At 39.7% G+C, this 23740-nt stretch overlaps 1 protein-coding gene across 1 annotated transcript in view; it reads right to left on the bottom strand.

Moving 5' to 3' along the window:
- Window positions 1-23740, bottom strand: part of PKP4 (plakophilin 4) — a 242698-nt gene that overhangs the window by 173842 nt on the left and 45116 nt on the right. The window contains exon 2 of the mRNA XM_073305536.1: window positions 6698-6831. Within this exon, the coding sequence (XP_073161637.1) occupies window positions 6698-6826 (129 nt within the window). The 5' untranslated portion in view covers window positions 6827-6831. The remainder of the gene's footprint in view (window positions 1-6697; window positions 6832-23740) is intronic.

Below are 23740 nucleotides of genomic sequence, written 5' to 3'. Positions count from 1 at the left end.
TCACCGAAGTAGCGCTCCTCTCCTGCTCATCTCAGATGTATGTAGGAGGTGAGCCCATCTGTGGATCTTGGGAAGTTCACAGAAAATAGGGAATGAGCCCAGCAAGGAGCTGAATTGACAGGGGTATATGTGTATATGGGATATAAAGTTTTCTATGAAAGACATATGGTCTATCAGGAAGACTGGTAAGGTGGCAAGCTGCAGAATGACTGGCCAATGGAGCTTCAAAACTCTGCAGAAGCAAGGTCTTTGTTGCACCAGAGTTTATGGTCTCTGCAAAGCAAACACTTACAAGCTACTTTCTAAGATCATTGGCATGGCATCTTCACAACTGTGCACCTCCTAATGTTTTTTCATATGATATTGTTAATCCCATATACTAACTGTAACATGAAATGAATGTTTAGGTAAATTAACTGATCATCCCCAAATCATTTTTTTCCTAATTTTGTTGTTGCATTGTATTTTCATAAGAGTATACTAATTACTTCACAAACTTTAGTTTTACATTAATGAAGTTTGTTTGGGAATACAGCATGGCTCCAGTTCTATTCCCAATTAAGTTGGTGCAATTTTCATTTAAATTAGTGGGCGCTGCACCTACATAATGGACGACAGAATTCAACCCCAAATATCTTAATTTAATAAGAGAGAAAGATAACACATTTTTTACTTATAGCAGAACAAAAACATCTGAAGCCACAAAATGGATTTAGTTCCCATTTGTTTTTCTTATATCTAATGATTACAAAGCAGAAGCAATTATTGAAATTTTGAGGAGGTAACAAATCAGTTATTCCAGATAAATAATCTGTACACCAATTTATGGCAGACTGAATTTGTATCAGGGTCCAAAATATGTGGGTTTAGAAGTAAGCACTGACAAAACCTTAATAAGTGTGGTGATAAATATCCTATGAAATAGTAGTCAAGTTTAGCTGTGCATGGGAAACCCACATATATAAGTTTCACTAAAAAGTAAAAATGAACAAATACACAATAGTATTTTATTTTGGGGTATCCAAATACAGAAGAGGATCATACAAAACTGTATAGAATTAGTATAGTACACATTTTTTACAATGAGAAAACTACTGTTCAATCTGCACTCTTCCATATAAATAGAACAAAAAACCCCCAGTGAAATACATGATTAACCCAATGAATGGGAATGCAAGGAGACCATAATCTCTGTCAAGACCTAGCCTTATAAACCTAGAACATACAAAGCAATCTTTCAATGCCATATCAAAAGCTATATGATGGCTGATAATTGAGTTTGCCTTCTTTTTTAAAATTCTTCCCTGTTCTTTAGAACTGATTTACATTAAATGAAATTTAGTGTTCACTTTGGCTACATTCTTCCATATTCAATAGACATTCTTTCAAACGGAAGTGTTTCCATATCTCTAATCACTCTCAATTCTTGAGTATTTCTTGTTCTTTTTTGCCTTCAGATGAGGAATCCAGAACTGAGCACAGTATCCAAACAAGGATTACCACTGATTTATATCATCTCATAACATTGTCAGTTATTTTATATCCTATTCTTATATATTTTAACATATGCTTTATCACCATTGAGCATGTTTTCACTGAACTGTCCACAAGGAAACCAGAACTTGTACCTGAGTAGTTTCAGTTAATTTAGAATCAGTCACAGAGTGGGTTCTCAATGCTTTACAGAAGTGGTCCCAGAGCAAACAAACATGTATTCAGGACACAATACTAAACAAAACAAAACTGAAACACCCAAAACTTCAAGAAAATTTAAATAAGTCTGCCACTTCATCATACACATATCTCCACCCACCATATGCTACGGTGATATGAATTTGTTAAACTACAGAACCATGTAACAAACTGAACTTAACATGCATCTTAGACCACATCAGTATTCCTACTAATCCATCTTTGTAAGAATTACTAATTTTTCAAACCTCAGAGCATCTTCAAAAGCTGCCATTAAAAATGAACAAAAAGAACTGGTCACAGAAATGGGCTTCTTTTTCCCCCTCTTCAAATGCAAAATGCTTTCCCCAAGTTAGTGATGTGAGATCCTGAATGGTAATACTGAGTCCTCTAACAGTGACAAGTTGACCATCCAATATCTTGTGACCCAAGAGGTTGACAACATGAGGCTTAAAGCAATTAAAAAAACCCAAATCCCCCACATCTATTCATACAAAGTATTTTTCAGGAAATAATACAATTTAAATTAAATTAGTCTAAATGGGTTGGATAATTTAGCATGCCAAAGCCAAAGTTCTCCAGAGCCAAGGGCTCCTCGGGTTGACATATTTAAGGCACATCCATTTCATAGCCAATAGTACACAAGGAAGCAATGTGACCAGCATCATATCTAACTGCCTTTGACTTCCCTAACCTAATGGATAGGGTACCATTTTATAGTTAGGTGAACTGAAGGTCGCATTTCAGTGTGACAGCAACTGAGACTTGAACCCACAACCTGCAGCATTTTAATCTACATCCTCAACAACTCAGCTACCTCATCTCCAAATAAGTTATTTTCATTCACTGATCTCTAGTTTTGAGTCATGTGTCTTCCTCATGGTTCCAGAATTTCCAGTTTTTAGAATGTCTTCAATGATAGCACTGTTTGGGGAAGGATTTATACTTGTGTGCACCAGTATCCAAATATAATTATTGGGCAAGTTAGATAATGTTGTGGCAGCCTCATATCACTTTCCCTGCTTTAATGTTTTTTTAAGTGCATTATGTCCTCCCGAAAGGTATAGGTCTGGCAGCTCTAAAAACTGAAGTTGGTTTATTCACAGAGCAGGCACAGACAGCAGCAGTGCAAACTTCTCCACAGGGTTCTGCTAATGGGCATCAAATGTAACAAAGACAATGGTTCTCAAACCATGGGTCGGGACCCCAAAGTGCAACATGACCCATTTTAATGGGGGTAACCAGGGCTGGCATTAGACCCAGCCGAGCCCCACCACCCAGCGCTGAAGCCCAAGCCCCACTGCCAGGGACTGAAGCTGAAGCCCAAAGGCTTCAGCCCTGGGTGGTGGAGCTCAGGTTTCAGATCCCCTCATCCAGGGCTGAAGCCCTCAGGCTTTGGCTTTGGCTTCAACCCCCCACAGGTAGCAGGTCTTGGGCTTGGGCTCAGGCTTTGGTTCCCCTTCTTGGAGTCATTTAGTAATTTTTGTTGTCAGAAGGAGTTTGCGGGGAATGAAATTTGAGAACCGCTGGACTAGGATCACCTCTAAGGCTGAGAATGTAGTTTATTTTCCAGGCCCACACAGCCTTCTGCCTTTTTTCTAGCAAAATATTTATTAAACTTGCACTTGGGTTAAGACAAACAAACAGGTGAGCTGAAAACAATAGTATTAATTTTAATTTTGCTGGTTGAGGATTTGTAAGGTGGTACCTGTCCTCTAAGAACTGGACTGAGATCACCTTGGCATTACACATAGATCACTAGATAACCACTAAATGGCACAATTAACATCGGGTTCCTACTATTCTGGGTTGGATTAGAACCATCAGCCTAGAGGTAGAAAACGCCATAACACAAACAACTTCAATGCAAATTGAATGGACATTTTTCTGATTTCATTTAAATAAATTTGTAAGTCAAAGTTTATTCTGCTCAGACTAGGAATATGTACTGGAAGTATGCGGTGGGATGACTTCTCCCTGTGGCACAGTACAGGAAAAACTTCAGAATTAAACAATGAAGATTGCTTTAACGCAGCCAATTTCTTGAAAGCAGCTACAGAACTTGAGGTGCGTTTATATTCAGTTTACATCATCACTGCCATACATTCTCTTTTTTTTTTTTTTGTCCTTTTGCTTCTCCCTCTTTTCCAAACCAACTGAGTAGGATGACAACTGTGGGGGGGGGGGGGGGAGGAGAAATGGCAGGAAACCTTGTAGAGACATATGTCAACCAAACCAAAAGAAATTCTGAGTTAAAACAGCTCTGGCATCATAATCTCAAAATTGTTTGCATAGGTATTGCAATTTGCAAAACATGGATTTTTGGAACAATGAGTGATATTCTTCATTTTACATCTTCTCCCTAGCACTCTAAGAGCAAAGGATTAATATTAACATGGGACAAACTATGACAACTGTTATGATAATTATTTGGATTCAAAGTTCTTAAATTGAATTGCATACTGAGGGGTTTTTTTTTTTTATACAAAAATATTTTAATAAAGCTATCAAAAATCTACTTCTTTCGGAGAAGAAAGATTTCTAGGTTGCATTTTGTAAGTATAAATCCACACTAGAGGGCTGTCTGCCTTGCAGGTATCAGTTCCTGTAACCAATTACTGCGTTTATTAATGTTAGCATTGTTTCAGTTCTGTATTCAAGTTAAAAGGTTTTCTTAAAAAAATAAAACAAAACACACCCTTGTTTTTTTCAAAATGCTAATTCAAACTTATGCTGAACTTGATTTCAAACAAGCAAAATATTATATTCTGGAAACCTTGACTTTTATAGAAGAGTAGACAAAACCTTAACAAGAACAATGCATGATGATAAATATGAGATGTTTAAAGGAAAAACAGCATTCACATTTTTAATATTTATCTAAACTATGAATTTCAAAGCAAATCACTAGCTCAAACAGTTAAAACCATCCTCTCAAAAAATGAAGTTAATATGACAAAACAAGACACTCACAAGAAGTCTGAACAAATCTGTTGTCTGCAAATTACTGAAACATTCCTGCACAACTACATTAGGAACACGTATGGTTTTTATAGTCAAAGTTTTCCATTAGCTTTTTTGCCAAATTTCAAATCTGATTTACAAAAAAGATTTCAGGGTACAAATAAAATGGGTACAGATTACTATACTATTTCCCTTGATTGCGGATAAATGAACACGTATCCTGCTTGTTCAGATTCTGACATGTACACTGTTGAGGTTTACATTTTCTGGGGGAATTCTGTGCTAAAAATTCTGCACATAATATTTTAAAATTCTGAATATTTTATTTGTCAAAATAACACAAAATAATCATGCCAGTTTCAATTATTTTGGTAATTTATTTCAAAATACCGGTCAGCAAGTATGTCTGCAACAATACAGACAAAAAAGATTCAAAAAATGTTTTTTGGCAAATAGATCCTTACTAGGCATACTAATACAGAATTTTGAGTAATAATTCATTTAAACTACAATACACATCCTGCAGAATCAGTGCTAAGGTTTGGGGAAGTTAGGGGTAACAGAGGAGCTGAGGGAGAAGGAAATAATTGCTGGGAAGGAACCTAGAAGTGAACCTGGAAACAGACTGACAGAGCCAGAAGGGTACCCAGAAGTCACCTACTACAAAACAGGCCCAATAAAGTAACAAAACGTCACTAGCCGTCACCTAAAGCCCCCAACTAAAACCTCTCCAACGCATCATCAAGGATCTGCAACCTATCCTGAAGGACGATCCCTCACTCTCACAGACCTTGGGAGACAGGCCAGTCCTCGCTTACAGACAGCCCCCCAACCTGAGGCAAACACTCACCAGCAACTACACACCACACAACAAAAACACCAATCCAGGAACCAAACCCTGCAACCAACCCCGGCGCAAACTCTGTCCACATATCTATTCAAGGGACACCATCATAGGACCTAACCACATCAGCCACACCATCAGGGGCTCATTCACCTATGTGATATATGCCATCATGTGCCAGCAATGCCCCTCTGCCATGTACACTGGCCAAACCGGACAGTCTCTACACAAAAGAATAAATGGTCACAAATCTGACACCAGGAAACATAACATTAAAAAACCAGTAGGAGAACACTTCAATCTCCCTGGTCACTCAATAACAGACTTAAAAGTGGCAATTCTTCAACAAAAAAACTTCAAAAACGGACTCAAACGTGAAGCTGCAGAACTGGAATTAATGTGCAAACTGGATACCATCAGATTAGGCCTGAATAGAGACTGGGAGTGGTTGGGTCATTACAAAAGCTAAACTTAATTTCCCACATACTAATTTCTCCCTCCTGTTACTCACAACTTTTTGTCAACAGTCTGTAATGGGCCACTCTCTTACAACTTCAAAAGTTATTTTTTCTCCCTTGGTATCCTGCTTTTAATTGATTTATCTCGTTAGACTGACCTCAGACTTGGTAAAGCAACCCCCCCTTCCCATGTGCCCTTGCACCCCCCTTCCATTCAGCCCCTGGCTCAATGCGGTCACTCCACTAGCTCCTGTGCCCCTGCCCCAGTCTGTACCCCGCCCTAGCCCTTTTGAACCCAAGTCTATGTGACTCCCCCCCCCCCCCCCAGCAACCCCATGTGGCCAGCTCTGTCCATCCCCCCTCACCCGGCCCTGAAGGCATGTTGCTGTGAGAAAAGCAGTCTCTGCTCTCTCCCCCTCTCTGTGGCTGGCTGCTTTGGCTCGTGAGCCAGCTGCCCTCTCTTCTAGCACCACAGCAGCCCTGCAGGGCAAATGGGGTAACTGAAGCGCCTCTCCAGCAGAATGTATTATTCTGGATAGAAAAAAAAATTTTTGTGGGGCACATAAATTGTGTGTGCCCGGTGGAGCAGAAGTCCCCCACGAGTAGGAAAAGAAACATCTTTTAGAAATTCTTGAGTTGGAATGGATCAAGGAAACAAAACATAAACGAAGAGTAGAACATGCTTAATTCTGAAAAGCACAGTATACTTCTGAACTGATACAGAAGAAAATAAAAATACCTGCTCTTTTACAGAAGCTAGAATGGTAGTGGCAGTAGTCTCTGGCTCCATGCCTGGGCCTGTGGAGGTTTCCTGGGTGGTCTGCTGCAGCCCCTCCTCCACTAATGGGGTCTGTTCAGGAGCTGGCATATTGCCTACAACCAAACAACATTTAACTAGTTAATATTTTCAGCTGGCGGTGTTTAAGTAAATGCAAGTCTTCTGGCATAGACTTTACTTCTGTAGGTTTCTTTCAGGCTTTTTGTCAAAGGTTTAACATGAAAAACCTAGAGAATTTTTCACATTCTGACTATCTGCATGTATTGCTATCAACACTGTGCTTCTCTACCAATTTTAAACTGGAATGTTGTGATGTTAGGTCACAAAGAAAACATTTCAGACAAAGCTTTAAAAAGTGCTTTAAAATGCTTAGAAAAATACTGCTTTATGGTACCAAGTAGAGAGAGCCAATGCAAGCAATTTTTATTATCAAATAAATGCTGAACAGCTAAAGTTAACATCAAACAAGTATAGGACCATTGGAAATTTAATCACACTTGCACTTTTCAACACTGAATAATAATAAAAAGCAGCATGTTCCAAGAGTATTTTACAACTACAAAGTACTACTCACAGGGCTCTTTAATTATTAATGAATAATTAATGCACACATTTTGCAAAAAGAAAAACTGCAAATTTCTCTTTGCAAATTAGGTGAATTGCCCAAGGCCTATACACAGTGAGACCGTGTAGCATAGCTGGGATTAGAACTCAAAAATTCTAAGCCTCATGATCAATGGAACGGTATGGTCTAAAAGGCTGAAGACAAAAAAGATACTATTAAGGAATGAGAATTATATTTTTTTAGTTAAAAAAGTTAATCAGTATGAACAGTACCAAAGTAAGCATCCAGTAACACACCATAAATAAAACGTTAAATGTACAGGAGACATATCATTCAAGAAATCAACTTTTATAAGTAAATGTTCTAAATAATCAATATATATTGCTGTGCCATCTGCATATGGTGCTCCCATCTTCCTTCACAAGCAAGAACAACAACAACAAAAAGAAGTGAGAATTAACTTGCTGAATTCTTTTCCAGAGCAAACAAGGTTTTATGCATAGTTGTATTAATACCCTGCATTCTTATAGCTCCTTCTAGTCTAGGCTCTCAGAATGCTTTACAAACATTTAATGAATTAAACCTCAACCACCACCCTATATAAAGGTAGATAAATATCTTCATTTTTTACAGAGGACAAACCTTGGGCTTCATAAAAAAACTTGCGGCAGTGCCAGGCACTGATCACAATACTCCTGAATTCCTGGTCAGTTTTTAATCACATCATCTCTCTCTTGCCTGCTGATTCAACCTTTAACTCTTGCTTAAAGGAAAAAGGATTATCTATGCAAGACTGTGTAAGTAAGGTATAAGAAATGGCAAATGTGTACAAGCAGCATACTTTTAGTGTATAACCCTCAAAAGTTTTTTTTTCCTTTAAGAGGCGCGTTTTAGTTAATGTGCAAGTTAACTCTTGTGAAATGTTAGTTTTAACTGGCCAGATATAGATTCTGAATGTGGTTTTTTCCTTCGCTTTGTAATCCTTGTAGAATTTGCACTTTTGAAAGAACCATTTTTCACTTTTAAATAACTATTCCTAAATGCATCCTCTTAAATTGTATGCATTCCCTATACTTGACTACCAACTGTAGGACAGAAGAGTATCTTGTCCAAGATAAACTTTCACAAATGTATGAACTAGATTCTGTGATTTTAAAAAAACCTTAAAGAAATTAAAATAATTAAGAAAAATTAGAAGAGAAAGATGTGGAAAGTAGAAATGTAAAACCGAAGACTTTTAAACTTTTTATATGATACTAATCTGCTTCTGGTGAAACAGAATACTTTTGCTTACCTTTTCAAGTTTAGAAAAAAGCCAGAAACATTAGTACATGATGGTCTTTAATATTGTATGTAGCAACTTCCACAGAAGTTAAAGTTCTAGAAGTGCTTTAACTAAAACCATGTAGAAACTAACTAAAATAATCTGGATTGTTTAAAAGTAAAAACAGATATTAACGGTATTTACAGCAATGGTAACGTAACGCATCTAAACTGAAGTAACATCAGAAGTTGAAATGAAGATGGGATGAGTGGGGAAAAACATGTTACATATATGCACTATATTTTATTATAGTATTATATTCTTTGGCAATAAGAAACAAAGAAGGGATTGCTGCTTGAAGCGAATTAGTATAGACCGAAGTGTTTTGTAATCAGATTAAAGAACAATTGTTGTTGCACTATTTTTATTGTATTCATTGTTTTTCTATGCTGAAAGTGTCAGTACAGAAAAAAGGGAATACTACTATAGTGTTTCAGTTCCCATTGATACTGTGTGAGTTGCCAACATCAAATGTTAAAAAGTCATGAGTAAAACCCAAATAATCACGAGGGGTTTTTTTTTAAATCAAATTTTAGGTTCTTACTATTTGCCTTCTGGATTTTGATATTTTTGTGGTATTTAATGGTCTCCGCTCAGAGTCTGGTTGGGACGCGTGGCCTGGTGGTCATAGCCACAACGCCAGACTACCAGGTGGGTTATGGGGAGGGGAACCAGGGCCCTCCCACTCTACTGGGCTCTGACCCAGGGCCCTTTTAGCTACCAGTAACCTGGCAACCAAGACTATTTAAGGCTGTCTTCCCTGGGCCTCTTCCTCTTGTCTCCCCCCCGGGGTCACCTCAGTCCAAGGCTTTCACCTGATGGGAAAATCCAAATCCCAAGAAAGCAAGAGGGAGTCGCAACTGTCCAGGGCCACAGAATACTTCCCTCTCTTCTTGTCTCGACGAAGGTTCCCCCCTTTCCTCACCGAGGGCTCCTTTAGGCAGCTGCATCAGAGCCTTTAGGTTTCACTCTGCTCTCCTGGAGCTGTGGGCTGCAGGTCTGTTTACCTTCAGCATTGCTCACCAACTGAGCTAATTTGCTGCCTTTTAATTCCTCCAGCAGATGGAGAATTTGCTGCTGGTTTGGCGGGGCAGGGCTGGCTGAGCCCCAAATGAGCCCTTAAGCCCTTGCTGCTCAGTGTGGGGTTTGTACACCCCATCACAGAGTACAATTTGGTCATATATGTAACCTTTTCTCTGTGACAATGAGGACTAGAAACATATTTTTTTTAAAAAATGGCAATCTATGATTCCCATTTAATCATTTGTTTCCAGGAGCTGGGTCTTTTAAAACATCAGATATTATGAGATCCACAGTAGAAGTGAAGAGTTAGTAAAAGTGCATTAGCCAGAAGTAATTATTCATTCAAAGGCTATTTGCACATTAAGTGGGATATGATTGACCCAACTAAGAGATTGTGAATCCTAGAGCCATTGCCCTCCTCCAGCAACCTTTCAAATCAAAGTACTTAGTTAGGTTGTCTATATCAGTGGGTTAAATGAATAACTGAAGAAGATTATATAATATATGCAGATTGTGTAGTTTTAATAATAATATAATATTTATATATTATATTATAATATAATATTTAATAATAATAATTTCAATGAGTCGAAAGAATAGTAAATATGGCAGGCGACCAGCTTGGCTTAATGGTGAAATCCTAGCGGATCTTAAACATAAAAAAGAAGCTTACAAGAAGTGGAATGTTGGACATATGACCAGGGAAGAGTATAAAAATATTGCTCGGGCATGTAGGAATGTTATCAGGAGGGCCAAATCGCACCTGGAGCTGCAGCTAGCCAGAGATGTCAAGAGTAACAAGAAGGGTTTCTTCAGGTATGTTGGCAACAAGAAGAAAGCCAATGTGTGGGCCCCTTACTGAATGAGGGAGGCAACCTAGTGACAGAGGATGTGGAAAAAGCTAATGTACTCAATGCTTTTTTTGCCTCTGTTTTCACTAACAAGGTCAGCTCCCAGACTGCTGCGCTGGGCATCACAAAATGGGGAAGAGATGGCCAGCCCTCTGTGGAGATAGAGGTGGTTAGGGACTATTTAGAAAAGCTGGACGTGCACAAGTCCATGGGGCCGGACGAGTTGCATCCGAGAGTGCTGAAGGAATTGGCGGCTGTGATTGCAGAGCCATTGGCCATTATCTTTGAAAATTCGTGGCGAACCGGGGAAGTCCCGGATGACTGGAAAAAGGCTAATGTAGTGCCAATCTTTAAAAAAGGGAAGAAGGAGGATCCTGGGAACTACAGGCCAGTCAGCCTCACCTCAGTCCCTGGAAAAATCATGGAGCAGGTCCTCAAAGAATCAATCCTGAAGCACTTGCATGAGAGGAAAGTGATCAGGAACAGCCAGCATGGATTCACCAAGGGAAGGTCATGCCTGACTAATCTAATCGCCTTTTATGATGAGATTACTGGTTCTGTGGATGAAGGGAAAGCAGTGGATGTATTGTTTCTTGACTTTAGCAAAGCTTTTGACACGGTCTCCCATAGTATTCTTGTCAGCAAGTTAAGGAAGTATGGGCTGGATGAATGCACTATAAGGTGGGTAGAAAGCTGGCTAGATTGTCGGGCTCAACGGGTAGTGATCAATGGCTCCATGTCTAGTTGGCAGCCGGTATCAAGTGGAGTGCCCCAAGGGTCGGTCCTGGGGCCGGTTTTATTCAATATCTTCATAAATGATCTGGAGGATGGTGTGGATTGCACTCTCAGCAAATTTGCGGATGATACTAAACTGGGAGGAGTGGTAGATACGCTGGAGGGGAGGGATAGGATACAGAAGGACCTAGACCAATTGGAAGATTGGGCCAAAAGGAATCTGATGAGGTTCAATAAGGATAAGTGCAGGGTCCTGCACTTAGGACGGAAGAACCCAATGCACAGCTACAGACTAGGGACCGAATGGCTAGGCAGCAGTTCTGCAGAAAAGGACCTAGGGGTGACAGTGGACGAGAAGCTGGATATGAGTCAGCAGTGTACCCTTGTTGCCAAGAAGGCCAATGGCATTTTGGGATGTATAAGTAGGGGCATAGCGAGCAGATCGAGGGACGTGATCGTTCCCCTCTATTCGACATTGGTGAGGCCTCATCTGGAGTACTGTGTCCAGTTTTGGGCCCCACACTTCAAGAAGGATGTGGATAAATTGGAGAGAGTCCAGCGAAGGGCAACAAAAATGATTAGGGGACTGGAACACGAGTTATGAGGAGAGGCTGAGGGAGCTGGGATTGTTTAGCCTGCAGAAGAGAAGAATGAGGGGGGATTTGATAGCTGCTTTCAACTTCCTGAAAGGGGGTTCCAAAGAGGATGGCTCTAGACTGTTCTCAATGGTAGCAGATGACAGAACGAGGAGTAATGGTCTCAAGTTGCAGTGGGGGAGGTTTAGATTGGATATTAGGAAAAACTTTTTCACTAAGAGGGTGGTGAAACACTGGAATGTGTTACCTAGGGAGGTGGTAGAATCTCCTTCCTTAGAGGTTTTTAAGGTCAGGCTTGACAAAGCCCTGGCTGGGATGAATTAACTGGGAATTGGTCCTGCTTTGAGCAGGGGGTTGGACTAGATGACCTTCTGGGGTCCCTTCCAACCCTGATATTCTATGATTCTATGATTCTAATATTGGTGCCATATGTCCACAGTCATCTAGGCAGTTTAAAACATAAATAAAAGCAAGTACCAAATTAGCAGCTAAGTCAATTTACCAAAACAAAGCAAATGAAATCGAGACCAAACAGAAAGAGATGCTCCTCTCCCTACACATATACAAAAAAGTCTTCATTCCCACCTTGATTGATATTAGCTATATACTACAGCCTATAACCAATTTGGTAATTAGAATTACTAATGCTCAGTGAACTTACTATCATTTCCGTGCAGTAGGTGGGCTGTGCTAGTTTTATTGAGCTTCTGCAAGAAGCACATTTCATAGAAAGCTTTCAGGAGGTCACAAGGGCAGGCATTTCTGAAATCATTTCTATGTATTTATCCTTGCACATATTAAAAAGATTAAAAATACCAATCCTGATTGCTGCAAAAACTTGTACTTCCAGGTACTACTTCCATTAAAACTGAGCCCTAGTTGCCTACTTTTTATACTTGTGGCTATGGCAGTCTTCAATTAAATAAAGCCACCACAGAACAGAAACATTGTTTAGTGATTCCTCTTCCCCACAAGATATTTAATTCTGCAGTCCGATCGAACAAAGACTAACCATCTCACCATCTGCAAGCTTTGACCAAAAAATGAGATCATGCAGACTGACTCACCAGCACAAAGATAATACAGACTTGGGTATTAGCAGCATGCTGACTATATCTCAGACCATGTATTGTATAATTAATATTAATGTAACTCAGCTTTCTGCTGTTCCAAATCTGCATCTCTAGTGAAGGGAAGCTTGCAAAATTTGTAAAATCACCAGCAGGAGTAACTTTCAACAACCCATAAAATAGAGAGGAAAAAAAGGTTAATTTTTGTCAGTCTCCCTTTGTCATTTGTGATTTCTTATGGCAATTCACTAGACAAAGCTCTCCCACTTGGAGAAAAAGTACTTTCTTAACTGGTGCCAATTTCTGTAGCACCAGACAACCTCACGAAAAGAGAATTAATACAAGACAGGGTCCAACAAGTTGTTCGTATTTCTTCCTCCTTCCCATTTATTCTTGAGCAACTGATTGTTTGTTAGATTCAACCTATTTGAATACCGTGTTACCAGTTTGATCAACTGCTCTTTTTTGGGCTTGCTTACACTTGAAATTTGTTGCAGGTCAACTTGAGCTATTTCATATTAAAGTGCCTTGTGACCACAGACAATTTTTTTGTTATGAATCATCTGGTTTTTTAATATGCATTATTAAACCCACTTTGAAAGTGGGTTGCTGAGATGTGGGATGAGATTACCTTCAGCAAAGTAGATGTGGATGCATACCCATCCCAAAATGAATAGTTGCCCCTTGGCCAAGTCCTCCTATTAGCATCCCATACTGCTTTAACTGGCTAGCTGAGTGATCATGTCTGTTTACCTGTGTGCCCTCCACTGTCCCGGGTGTCATCCTGATCAGTATCACATCTCTGTCTAAATGGTGGCACCCAGCCAGGTTCTGTCTTTTGCAATTCCAGCTGCTGTAGAATTCATAGCCCATATTGGGCTAACTTCCTTCTCTCTCTCTCTCTCTCGTAGGCTTTTAACACCACTCCGACACCCACCCACTACTCAAAATGATGGCTGCGGCAGAGACTGTACAAACTCTCCACACCTTTATTTCTATAAATATGCAAACACAGAAAGACCACTTCAGTTTGCTGTGTACTGCTCTCCCCACCACATTCCCCAGCATGGTGCTTATTGGTCTCTCATCTGCATGGTTAACACCCTCTTCCCTCTAACATAATGGCAACACCAGATGGGAAACTATTTGAAGAAATGGACTTTTACTCTAGCAGTAAATTCAGAAAAGAAAAAGCAAAAAAATTCATGTTTCTGGCTCTCAGTGTCATTAATGCACTTAGTTTTGAACAAACATGAGTCATTATAAGTTGAATCGCCAAATCATGCTGCACAGATATTTCCTAAAAGAACGATATTTTAAAGAATTTGGCCACGCTTTGAGTTACTGAAGAATGTTGTTTATTTTGCTGTGTACTTTATGCTTATCCATGGGGTTAAATATGAGAAAAGGCACAAATAGTGCTCTAACTTGGCAACGAGACTGCACAGCAAAGCAGCTCTCTCGGCACTACCCAAGTACCTTGTGGTTCCTGTCCACTCCTGCACCAGCTCTGGGAGGAACCATCCAAGCAAACAGCATCACAGCATATCTTCCCAGTTCGCTCAACGAATTTTTGAACAGAGTACTCTGTCTTTTGGGGACACGGCTCAGGTTAACATCCTCCAAAGTACGGACAGAGTACAGAAGTTCACATGCAATTACTAGCCTGCTGCTGCCGCCCCCTCTTTAGTTAGCTACCACCTTCTCCCCAGTAACTCACAGCCCATCTAGAATTTAGTACTCCATTCCTCAAGTTTGCAGACCAAACTCTTCCCTGCTATCCACCTCACACCACAGGGCTGGGGGCTCCTAAAAAGGAAGAAAATATTGTAAATGTCTTACCATCTTCAAGCTCACTCAAGACTGGGAAGAACCAAAAGAAATGGAGTTTTGGCATGGAGACTACAATTCAAACAATAACTTGTTCTTTTTCTCCATACCACCAGATTGGGGGGGGGGGGGGTGAGGGGAGAGAAGAAGAGAGAGAGAGACTGATAAAGGAAATGGTTAGCACCTCGCAGACAGCTGCTAGGGATGATGGGAGGCAAACAACCATCTTGGAATACGTGGCCTTGAAACCTACTTTTGCACAACTTTATGAATATTTTATAATTTTTTTTAAAGCTCACAGTGTTCATCTTGGTGTATTCTTGGTTAATGAAGTAGTGAAAATGTGCTTACACTCATTGTTCCAAATCTTGCACAATTCATTGAAAAGTACAGCATCATGATCACAACAACCACATGTACCAAAAACAAATAACACACACACAAGATTACAAGCGCTATCAAAATTCCCACAAAGTGCACTAAAACCTCAAAAATAAATGTTACAGCACACACATCATGATTCAGTCATTGTATTTAATACATGTACACAAGACACATTCAGTAATGCTGATAAATTTCTTACGCAAAGAGCGTATGTACTTTTGAAAGTGGCACCTAGACTTGAAGTATGGGTACAATGCATTCCTCACTGTGTCCCTGTCTTTGTATCATTTTGCAGAAGCCTCTTCTAATATGGCTGTTGAAAGTTTTCACCAAATTGACTCATCTCCTGCTGTCATCCATTTGCAAGGCTCTTTCCCTGGCTCTCAAAGGCTGAGCAAAACACAGCAAGCAGCTATCATAAGACGACAACAACGTTTCTAAGTCTCCACATCAGGATCCTGCATCTACTTTTCAGTCTTCCAGATACACCATCACAGTAATTCTGCAACTACTCAGCATATAATTTAAACACTATTCATAAAGACCACAGGAGCAAAATTCCTTTTTGCATTGCAAAAGACAGTCCAGAGTTTTTGAAGATCCTGGTGTTACGGACCTTTCCAGACCACTTCACATTAATATTAGAAAAATACCCTTTTCTACTGATGAATTCTGAGGCCTGGTGGGGTGCGTGGTTAAAGAATAGGCAAGTGTCCAATCAATGACCCAATATAATTGGTGAACCCCAAGCCTGCAAATCCGTTAATAACCTTCTATGCATTTCCCAGCCTTAAGATTTGGGGTCACGGGGAAGGGAAGAATCACCGGAGTAGAGGGGAAAATCACCTTATTGCTAGCACCACACACCTCCACAACAGCTCTGACACTTGTTTTACCAACCCCAAAATGTTTAGCTACTAACCAGTAGCATCAGGTGTGGCAAGCTTCTAGACAGCAACAGTCATGCATGTCTGCACACTAAGGGGAGTTCTCATGTAGGTGGTCTGCTGTTGCAACTCTGACGCGAGCTTGGCACAGATCTTCAAGGAAGCTGCTTTCCTGTAGGTATCCCACAATGTGGCAGCAGAATAGAATAGAGTAGATCTCAGAATGCATACAGCACACAAGTGGAGAAATGCACCATAAGGTCTGACCAGAATGCTGAGTGCTTTTTTTCAAAACATCGTTGTGTTGTGTGGTAGCAATGATATGAGGCATAACTACCTTAGTTGCAGGATAAAAGCATGGTGCATATACTCTATTCATGCAAAATTTGTTGTAGGTCACTTAACATGGGTACACAAAACCCGCAGGAAGTTTTATGTGCAGACATGCCCTACCCAACTGATCTGGCCAATTGTTTCACTTAGCTATGCATTTCCTTTTCTCACTCTGCTCTTCACCACACCTTCTTTTCTGCATCACTATATCCTCTTCTCCTTTAAAGGGCATCTTTAAGTTGATCAACTTGTTTTTTGTTTTTTTTTTGCAACCAAAGTTAAAGATTAACTCTTCGTCATTTTCAAACTCTGATGTTGTACTTACTGTAGGCGGAGCTGATAGTGACGCCTCTATTTAGGTTGCCCAACATTTTCCATTACAGAATCTCAACTTTTTTGAGAATCTTTAACACCTAAGTCTGTAGGAGGCCTTTGACATTCAACAGGAACAAGGTCCTAGGGCTTGAGATGTATCTTTCATGTGCCCCATGAAATTACATTAAAGTCTGGCTGAGATAAATTCTTGAAAAAAGAAATCCTTTCTGTTTCTTGCATGCCTTATGAAAATGTTGGCAATCTGCCAAAATAACTGAAAATGAACTTTCTAAAAAGGTGAAAGAGCCAGGCCAAACACCCCACAAATACACCTCTGGAAACACACACATCCCCAGTAGCCTACCTCCTCCCCACCTCAAGACACCACACTGGGTAGGAATCCTCCAGTTCTCGGATTAAGGAGAGAAAAGCCAGACTGGAATTTCTATCCAGTCACGACAAAACCTGACACATGGTTCCAAAGGCCCACCTCTCCCACTTTTAGATAACAGCTTTTTTCTGCTGTCACCTAATTTAGCTCCTGTAGCTCAAGTGATGGCAGTCTGTGCTGCAATGCTGAAGATTCAAGGTTTAAACCCTGGTGATGCATGACAGAGGGGGTTGTAACAAATAGCATTTGTTTTTGCCTTTTTCCTTTAAAAGGGTTAGGGAAATCTGCAACCTAAATAACGTTATATGTACAAAGTCAAGCACTTGTAAAGTAGAGCTGGTCAGGAATTTTTTGACAATTATTTTTACTGGAAAATGCCATTTCATCAAGACAAATCTTTTATAGAACAAAGCTTTTGTTGGGACGGTATTGCAGGCCCAGGATGGAATTTCTGGACAAAATGAGAGACAACAATAAAAAATATATTTTATATATGGATCCATAATATATGAATATATTTTATATATGGATCCATGAAATAAAAAAAATAAAAAAATAAAAAATCATACCGTCACAGTAATGAGACAGCAGGATTAGGCAAAGTATGAAGTGTCAAAATAAAAAAAAATCCCAAAGACTAAATATTAAAATAATTTAAAAAAAAATCAAGTTCAGAATAGACGATAATAAGTTTCAAACAGATGAGAAACAAGATGTCACGTAACAATGTATTGATAAGAAAATTATACATTACTAAACAAATGGCATTCCAGTACTCTATTTGCATTATCTTTCACGAAGTGGCCAAGACATTCCAGAGGAAAATGAAATAATGAAGCTAAACAGGAAGTTATGAGAATGAGATATGAATTACATCCAGATCTAGTTGAAATTTATCCTAGAATCCTAAAAGAAAATCTTTCTCAAGCACAGGTGTTCAGTGGCCTGAATATCATTGACAGATTAGACCTGTCCTTTTTACAGCAAATGGAGACATTCTAAAGCAGTGGTGGGCAACCTGCAGCCTGTCATGGTAATCCGCTGGCGGGCCATGAGACAGTGTTTACATTGACCATCCGCAGGCATGGCCGCCCGCAGCTCCCAGTGGCCACAGTTTGCCGTTCCTGGCCAATGGGAACTGCGGGAAGGGTGGCCAGCACGTCCCTGCAGCCATCGCAGCTTCCTGCAGCTTCCATTGGCCAGGAACGTTGAACTGCGGCCATGGGGAGCTGCGGGCAGCTGTGCCTGAGGACGGTCAATATAAACACTGTCTCGCAGCCTGCCAGAGGATTAACCTGATGGGCTGCAGGTTGCCCACCACTGTTCTAAAGGCTGTATTACACCCATACAGAGACATTTCAGACTCCTTTGCTGCAGATCCAGTTCACCAATTATTACTAAAACATTGCTACTGAAGAAATGCCTAGATGAGATCTCAAACAAGCTGAGGTCCCATTAGGCTTGGCAAGATGTATAGTAAAATGGCAGCTCCAAAAAAATCTTACCAATCTAAGAAAATAGCTTATTAATGACTGTTCACCACTAGAAAGAATTTGGACGTGTAGAAGTCCTCTCACAAACCCCTCAAATCCAGGTAACTGGATTTCCAAGTAACTGAAATTTCTTAACTGTATTGTCAGAGTAGCAGGAAGATTCTAAATTTGTATATTTTTGTCTTGCTTGACTGCATGTGCAAAAGTGGCTTAGTTAAGTCTGCCACCTTACCACATCTAACTCTGGTTTCCCTCAGCAACAGACCAGAGCAGTCTATCTGGGAGCTCCAGCCTGCCAGTACTAGTAACTCATCCAAACAGCTGGAATCAAGCAAACCTTAGATCCCTGTGGTTTGAATTTCTTTCCTCTCAATTTCTACAGAGATCTTGACAAACTGTTTTGATAGTATACTCATAGTAATTCTTACCTATTAAATAATTACATAGTTATTTATTTAGTTTTTCTTTTAAAGATTCAACCTTTGATGAAAGGTGTGCTGGTCTTGCTTTTCTTATTCCAGAAAAAGACACAGCTCCTATTTAAAGGAAAGGTTTTCTGAAAAACTGAAAGGCTTGTCATCTTCAAATAACTCATTTGTAGACTAACCCAACTGGTTGCAAGACAGCCTGAATATCCACCAAAACAGAAGTGATATCTGCAGACTGCTGATCTTGGACAAGGAGCTGGGACTAGAATAACTTTGTACTGTACTTGTTAACATTGAATCTCAGGTCTGGCAAAATGTTAAAAATCTTAGGAGGCAATTCTTTCTGGTAGAAAGGACTGACACCTCCAACAACAAAAATGCACACCCTCGACTTTTTCTTGAATTTCTCTTTCACTATACACATTTTATGAAAGATACTTTGATTTGTCCCTTGAACATTAAACACCCTAATGAAGAATCCTTTTATTCTATTTACACAAAGACTATTTTCACGCCACAGGTGGCCTCATAAAAGATATTTTACTTCTTTTTTTTTTTTTGCTTGCTAATAAGAGGTTTATGTTACATTTGTACAACTTGCAGATTGTACACAAACATACCTTGCAGGTTCTGAAGACTTGTTTCAGAAGAACTAGTATGTAATACTGTAGTTTTCCCTATTACGATACAGATAATCTGCTCTTTAGAACTTTTACTTCACAATCCACAAAATGGCTTCTCTTGATAAATTTCAGGTAATTCCACAGTTCACGTGCGCTTGTTATAGCAGGGGTGGCCAACCAGAGCCTCAGAAGGAGCCTAAATCTACCAATGTACATTGCCAAAAAGCCACAGTAATAAGTCAGCAGCCCCACATCAGCTCCTCCGCCCGCCGCTCCCAGTGCCTCCCATGCACCGGCAGCCCCGAACAGCACCTTCCCCTCCCTCCCCGCACCTCCCGATCAGCTGTTTCATGGCATACAGAAGGCTAGGAGGGGGAGGAGTGAGGGCACAGCAGGCTCCAGAGAGGGGACAGGAAGGGGTGGAGTCGGGGTGGGGCAGGGCCTGTGGCAGAGCCAGGGGTTGAGCAGTGAGCACCTGCCGGCACATTGGAAAGTTGGCACCTGTAGCTCCAGCCCCGAAGTCGGTGCCTATACCAGGAACTGCATATTTACTTCTGAAGAGACGCATGTGACTCCGGAGCCACAGGTTGGCCACCCCTGTGTTATAGTATTCAGTAATCACTCAGACATTGACTGAAGCAGATCTCTATCAAGCTCCTTATCTCAGTTCCAACTGCCTGTCAACAGCATATCCAAGCCCCTGAAAGTACAGTTCCCCACATCTTCCTTTCCCAGCCCAACTTAACATCAACAATCAATCAATATTTACATAAATACTTATAACCAACTTACTAACAATGTTCAGCTAATCATGCACCATTGCTTGGACTTGAGGACCCCTTGAGGATATCAATACAACTGTTGTCAGGAGGCGGTAAGTAGAGGTGGTTGGGAATTTACAGCAAAACAGTTTTGTCAAACTCTGCTGCCTTTTTCAGGAGGCACTTTATTATTTTGATTCTGTTTCCCACCAACCCATTGGACTGATGATAATGGGGACTAAGGGTTACATGTCCAAACCCAAACGTCACTGCAAATGGCATGAACTCTCGGCCACTAAAACTATGGCCCCTTGTTAGACATAGGCATGGTAAAGCTGACATAGCAAACAAAAATACAATCAATGTGTACAATCATCTATTTAGCAGTAGTATCTTCTAGTAAAAACTAGAAAGTGAGAGTAATAGTCTAGAACAAGTACATCATTTTTTCTCATCAAAATAAGCAAATCTGAGTGTACTTTGCTCAAGGGGGACATTTTTTCCTGTGCAACTAACATGGTTATGCTTGACTTGGCTATATTTTTGGAATATACAACAAATCTTGACAGCCTCTTCAATGTGACTTTACATTTGAGATCAGTATAAAATGTATCTAGCTCTTCTAAGATTTTTCAATTCCTAAATGACCTAAATGTATCCTTAACATATTTTTCTGTAGCACCTTAGGGATCACCATTTTGGTGCCTTCAAACAGAATCACATCTAGGACTGAGACTTCCCCCTTGAAAGGGAGTATGGGGCTGGGCACCTGCTAACAGTCTTGATTACATTCTGTAGGGTCCCATTTTGAGCCATAGCTCTGACAAACACTGTCCACATTTCATTTGAGATAGGACAGAGTATTTTATTTTAAATTGTATTTTATTGTTTTTATTTTAAATACACACAAATACATGAACAAAATGGAAATAACATATACATAACAATTCAAATGTTCATTAGTTGCAAACCTAGGGGGTTTAAAAAACCTTGAACCTGTGGAGGTCATGCAGGGCATCAATTATTAAAGTGAATAAATAGATAAATGAAATGAGAATATAACCTATGAGAACCGGGAACAACAGTTTAGTTTTAAATCAAGCTGATATGTACAATTCTAGCTGTGGACTTTACTCCACTGCATTTTTGTCAAACACTCTACAGAGTATCTGTAATCATCATCATCTCCCTCAGGTTTGTATTCAAATTGCAAATTATACATTTGTAACTGAAAAAAAACCAAAATGCTATTCTAGGGGCAGGGGAATTACCAGGCCCCATTTGGTAATGGCATTAAGTCATTTGTAGTTAGTTTCAGTTTAACATTGGCCTCCCATAAATAAAGACATGAAACTTTTTACAGCCATAAACTAAGGCTAAAGATTCCTTCTCTTTTTGAGCATACTGACATTCAGTTTTTGTTAGAAACTGATGCATAAGCCACTGGTCTCTAGATTTCACCATAATATTGTAAGAAAACTGCACTAACACCCTCCTTGGAAGCATCCGTGGAAAACTTAGCTTTGTCACAGTACCTTAGGACTGGAGCCTCTAACTATTTCAGTTTCTCAAACTCCTTATTAAGATTAGCATCTCATGTCCATTGGACATGTTGGCACGGTAGCACTCTCAGGTTGCTGGCTTGGACAGCTAGATTTGGCACAAAGTTCACCATTCCAAGGAATCTTTGTACCCTTCCACCCTTCTTTGTCTGTTAGGGCAGTCATGCTGGTAAGCATCTCAACCTTGCTGTGGTCTACCTGTACACCTTACTGTGTTTATTTCTATAACAGATATGTTATTTCCATTACACAGTATTTACATTTTTCATTTGTTTACCTTTAGCCCAGCAGCTCTGGCTCTTTCCAAAGCTTCCCGATGCCTCTGATCATGCTCTTCTACTGTTTTTCCCCAGATCAAAACGTTATCTATGTTGACCTTAGCACCTGTTATACCATCAAAAAATGATTACATTTTCCAGTGAAACGTCTCAGGTACCAAAACAATCCAAATGGCAGTCTGCACAAACACCCAAACGGGGGTGCTGAATCTGCACAAATGAGCACTGTTTTTCTAAGGGCACCTGCTAGAACCCTTGTAGAAAATATTTAGCATCTGCCATATCCCCAAATATTTCTCCCCTCCTAGGTGGTGGAAAGTTTTCCATTTACATATATTTGTTTAATTATTTTGGGTCTAGACATAAAGGAAAGGTTTTGTTCCCCTCCTCCTCCTCCCCCACCCCACCAACCCACACACAATAACCAATGAGTGTACCTACTCTGTTGGTTCTTCTACACTGGTACAGGTCTGTTTATAATTCTATAAAGATAAAATCTTCTCTCCCTAAAACAGCTCATGGTGGATTAAAGAAAAACCACACAAAACAATCCCTGTGATTTTTTTTAATAATTGATTTTTTTAAAATTTAAGTCAGATATTTTATTTGAATTAAATACACATTTATTTAAAAAAAATCTATTTAAAATTATGTTTGAAACGGACAACCTATGTTGAGGCTTAAATTTATTATAATCAATTAAAGTCATTTAAATTAAGTGCAAAAAATAATGTTACATGGTACATGTTTGCTGCCAAGTTTTAAAGAAAGTCACAGGCTAAGCATCTGGAACCTGAAGTGTTAAACCAGCTTTTGACAGCAATAACCTCTTCTGCAGATGCAGACAAATTATTTTCTTCATTACAGCTTATTTGCAGAGCTCAATTCAATGATTAGTTCATTCAAAAGCTAAAAAAAATCAATTAGAAACTGAAAAAGCAGGACAGCTTGTTTTCCTCTACTAATCTATGAATAAAAACAAGGTTTATTAGTTCTAATATCTTGAAGGACATGTTGATCAGAAATAATCAGTTCAATTCACTAACTTCAGATAATACTTCCTTTCTTTAAAGGATTTATTAATTTAAAATGCAAAATATGTTTTGATAAACTTTTATCTTCTTAAAAAGAAAAAGAGTACTTGGGCACCTTAGAGACTAACCAATTTATTTGAGCATAAGCTTTCGTGAGCTACAGCTCACTTCATCGGATGCATACTGTGGAAAATACAGAAGATGCTTTTATACATACAAACCGTGAAAAAATGGGTGTTTACCACTACAAAAGGTTTTCTCTCCCTCCAACCCACTCTCCTGCTGGTAATAGCTTATCTAAAGTGATCACTCTCCTTACAGTGTGTATGATAATCAAGGTGGGCCATTTCCAGCACAAATCCAGGGTTTAACAAGAACATCTGAGGAACGCGGGGGGAGGGGGGAGGGGAGAACAAGGGGAAATAGGTTACCTTGCATAATGACTTAGCCACTCCTAGTCTCTATTCAAGCCTAAGTTAATTGTATCCAATTTGCAAATGAATTCCAATTCAACAGTCTCT

This window comes from Lepidochelys kempii, chromosome 11, assembly GCF_965140285.1.
Source record: "Lepidochelys kempii isolate rLepKem1 chromosome 11, rLepKem1.hap1, whole genome shotgun sequence".
NCBI classification, from domain to species: domain Eukaryota; kingdom Metazoa; phylum Chordata; order Testudines; family Cheloniidae; genus Lepidochelys; species Lepidochelys kempii.
This window is presented reverse-complemented; position numbering and strand designations above follow the sequence as displayed.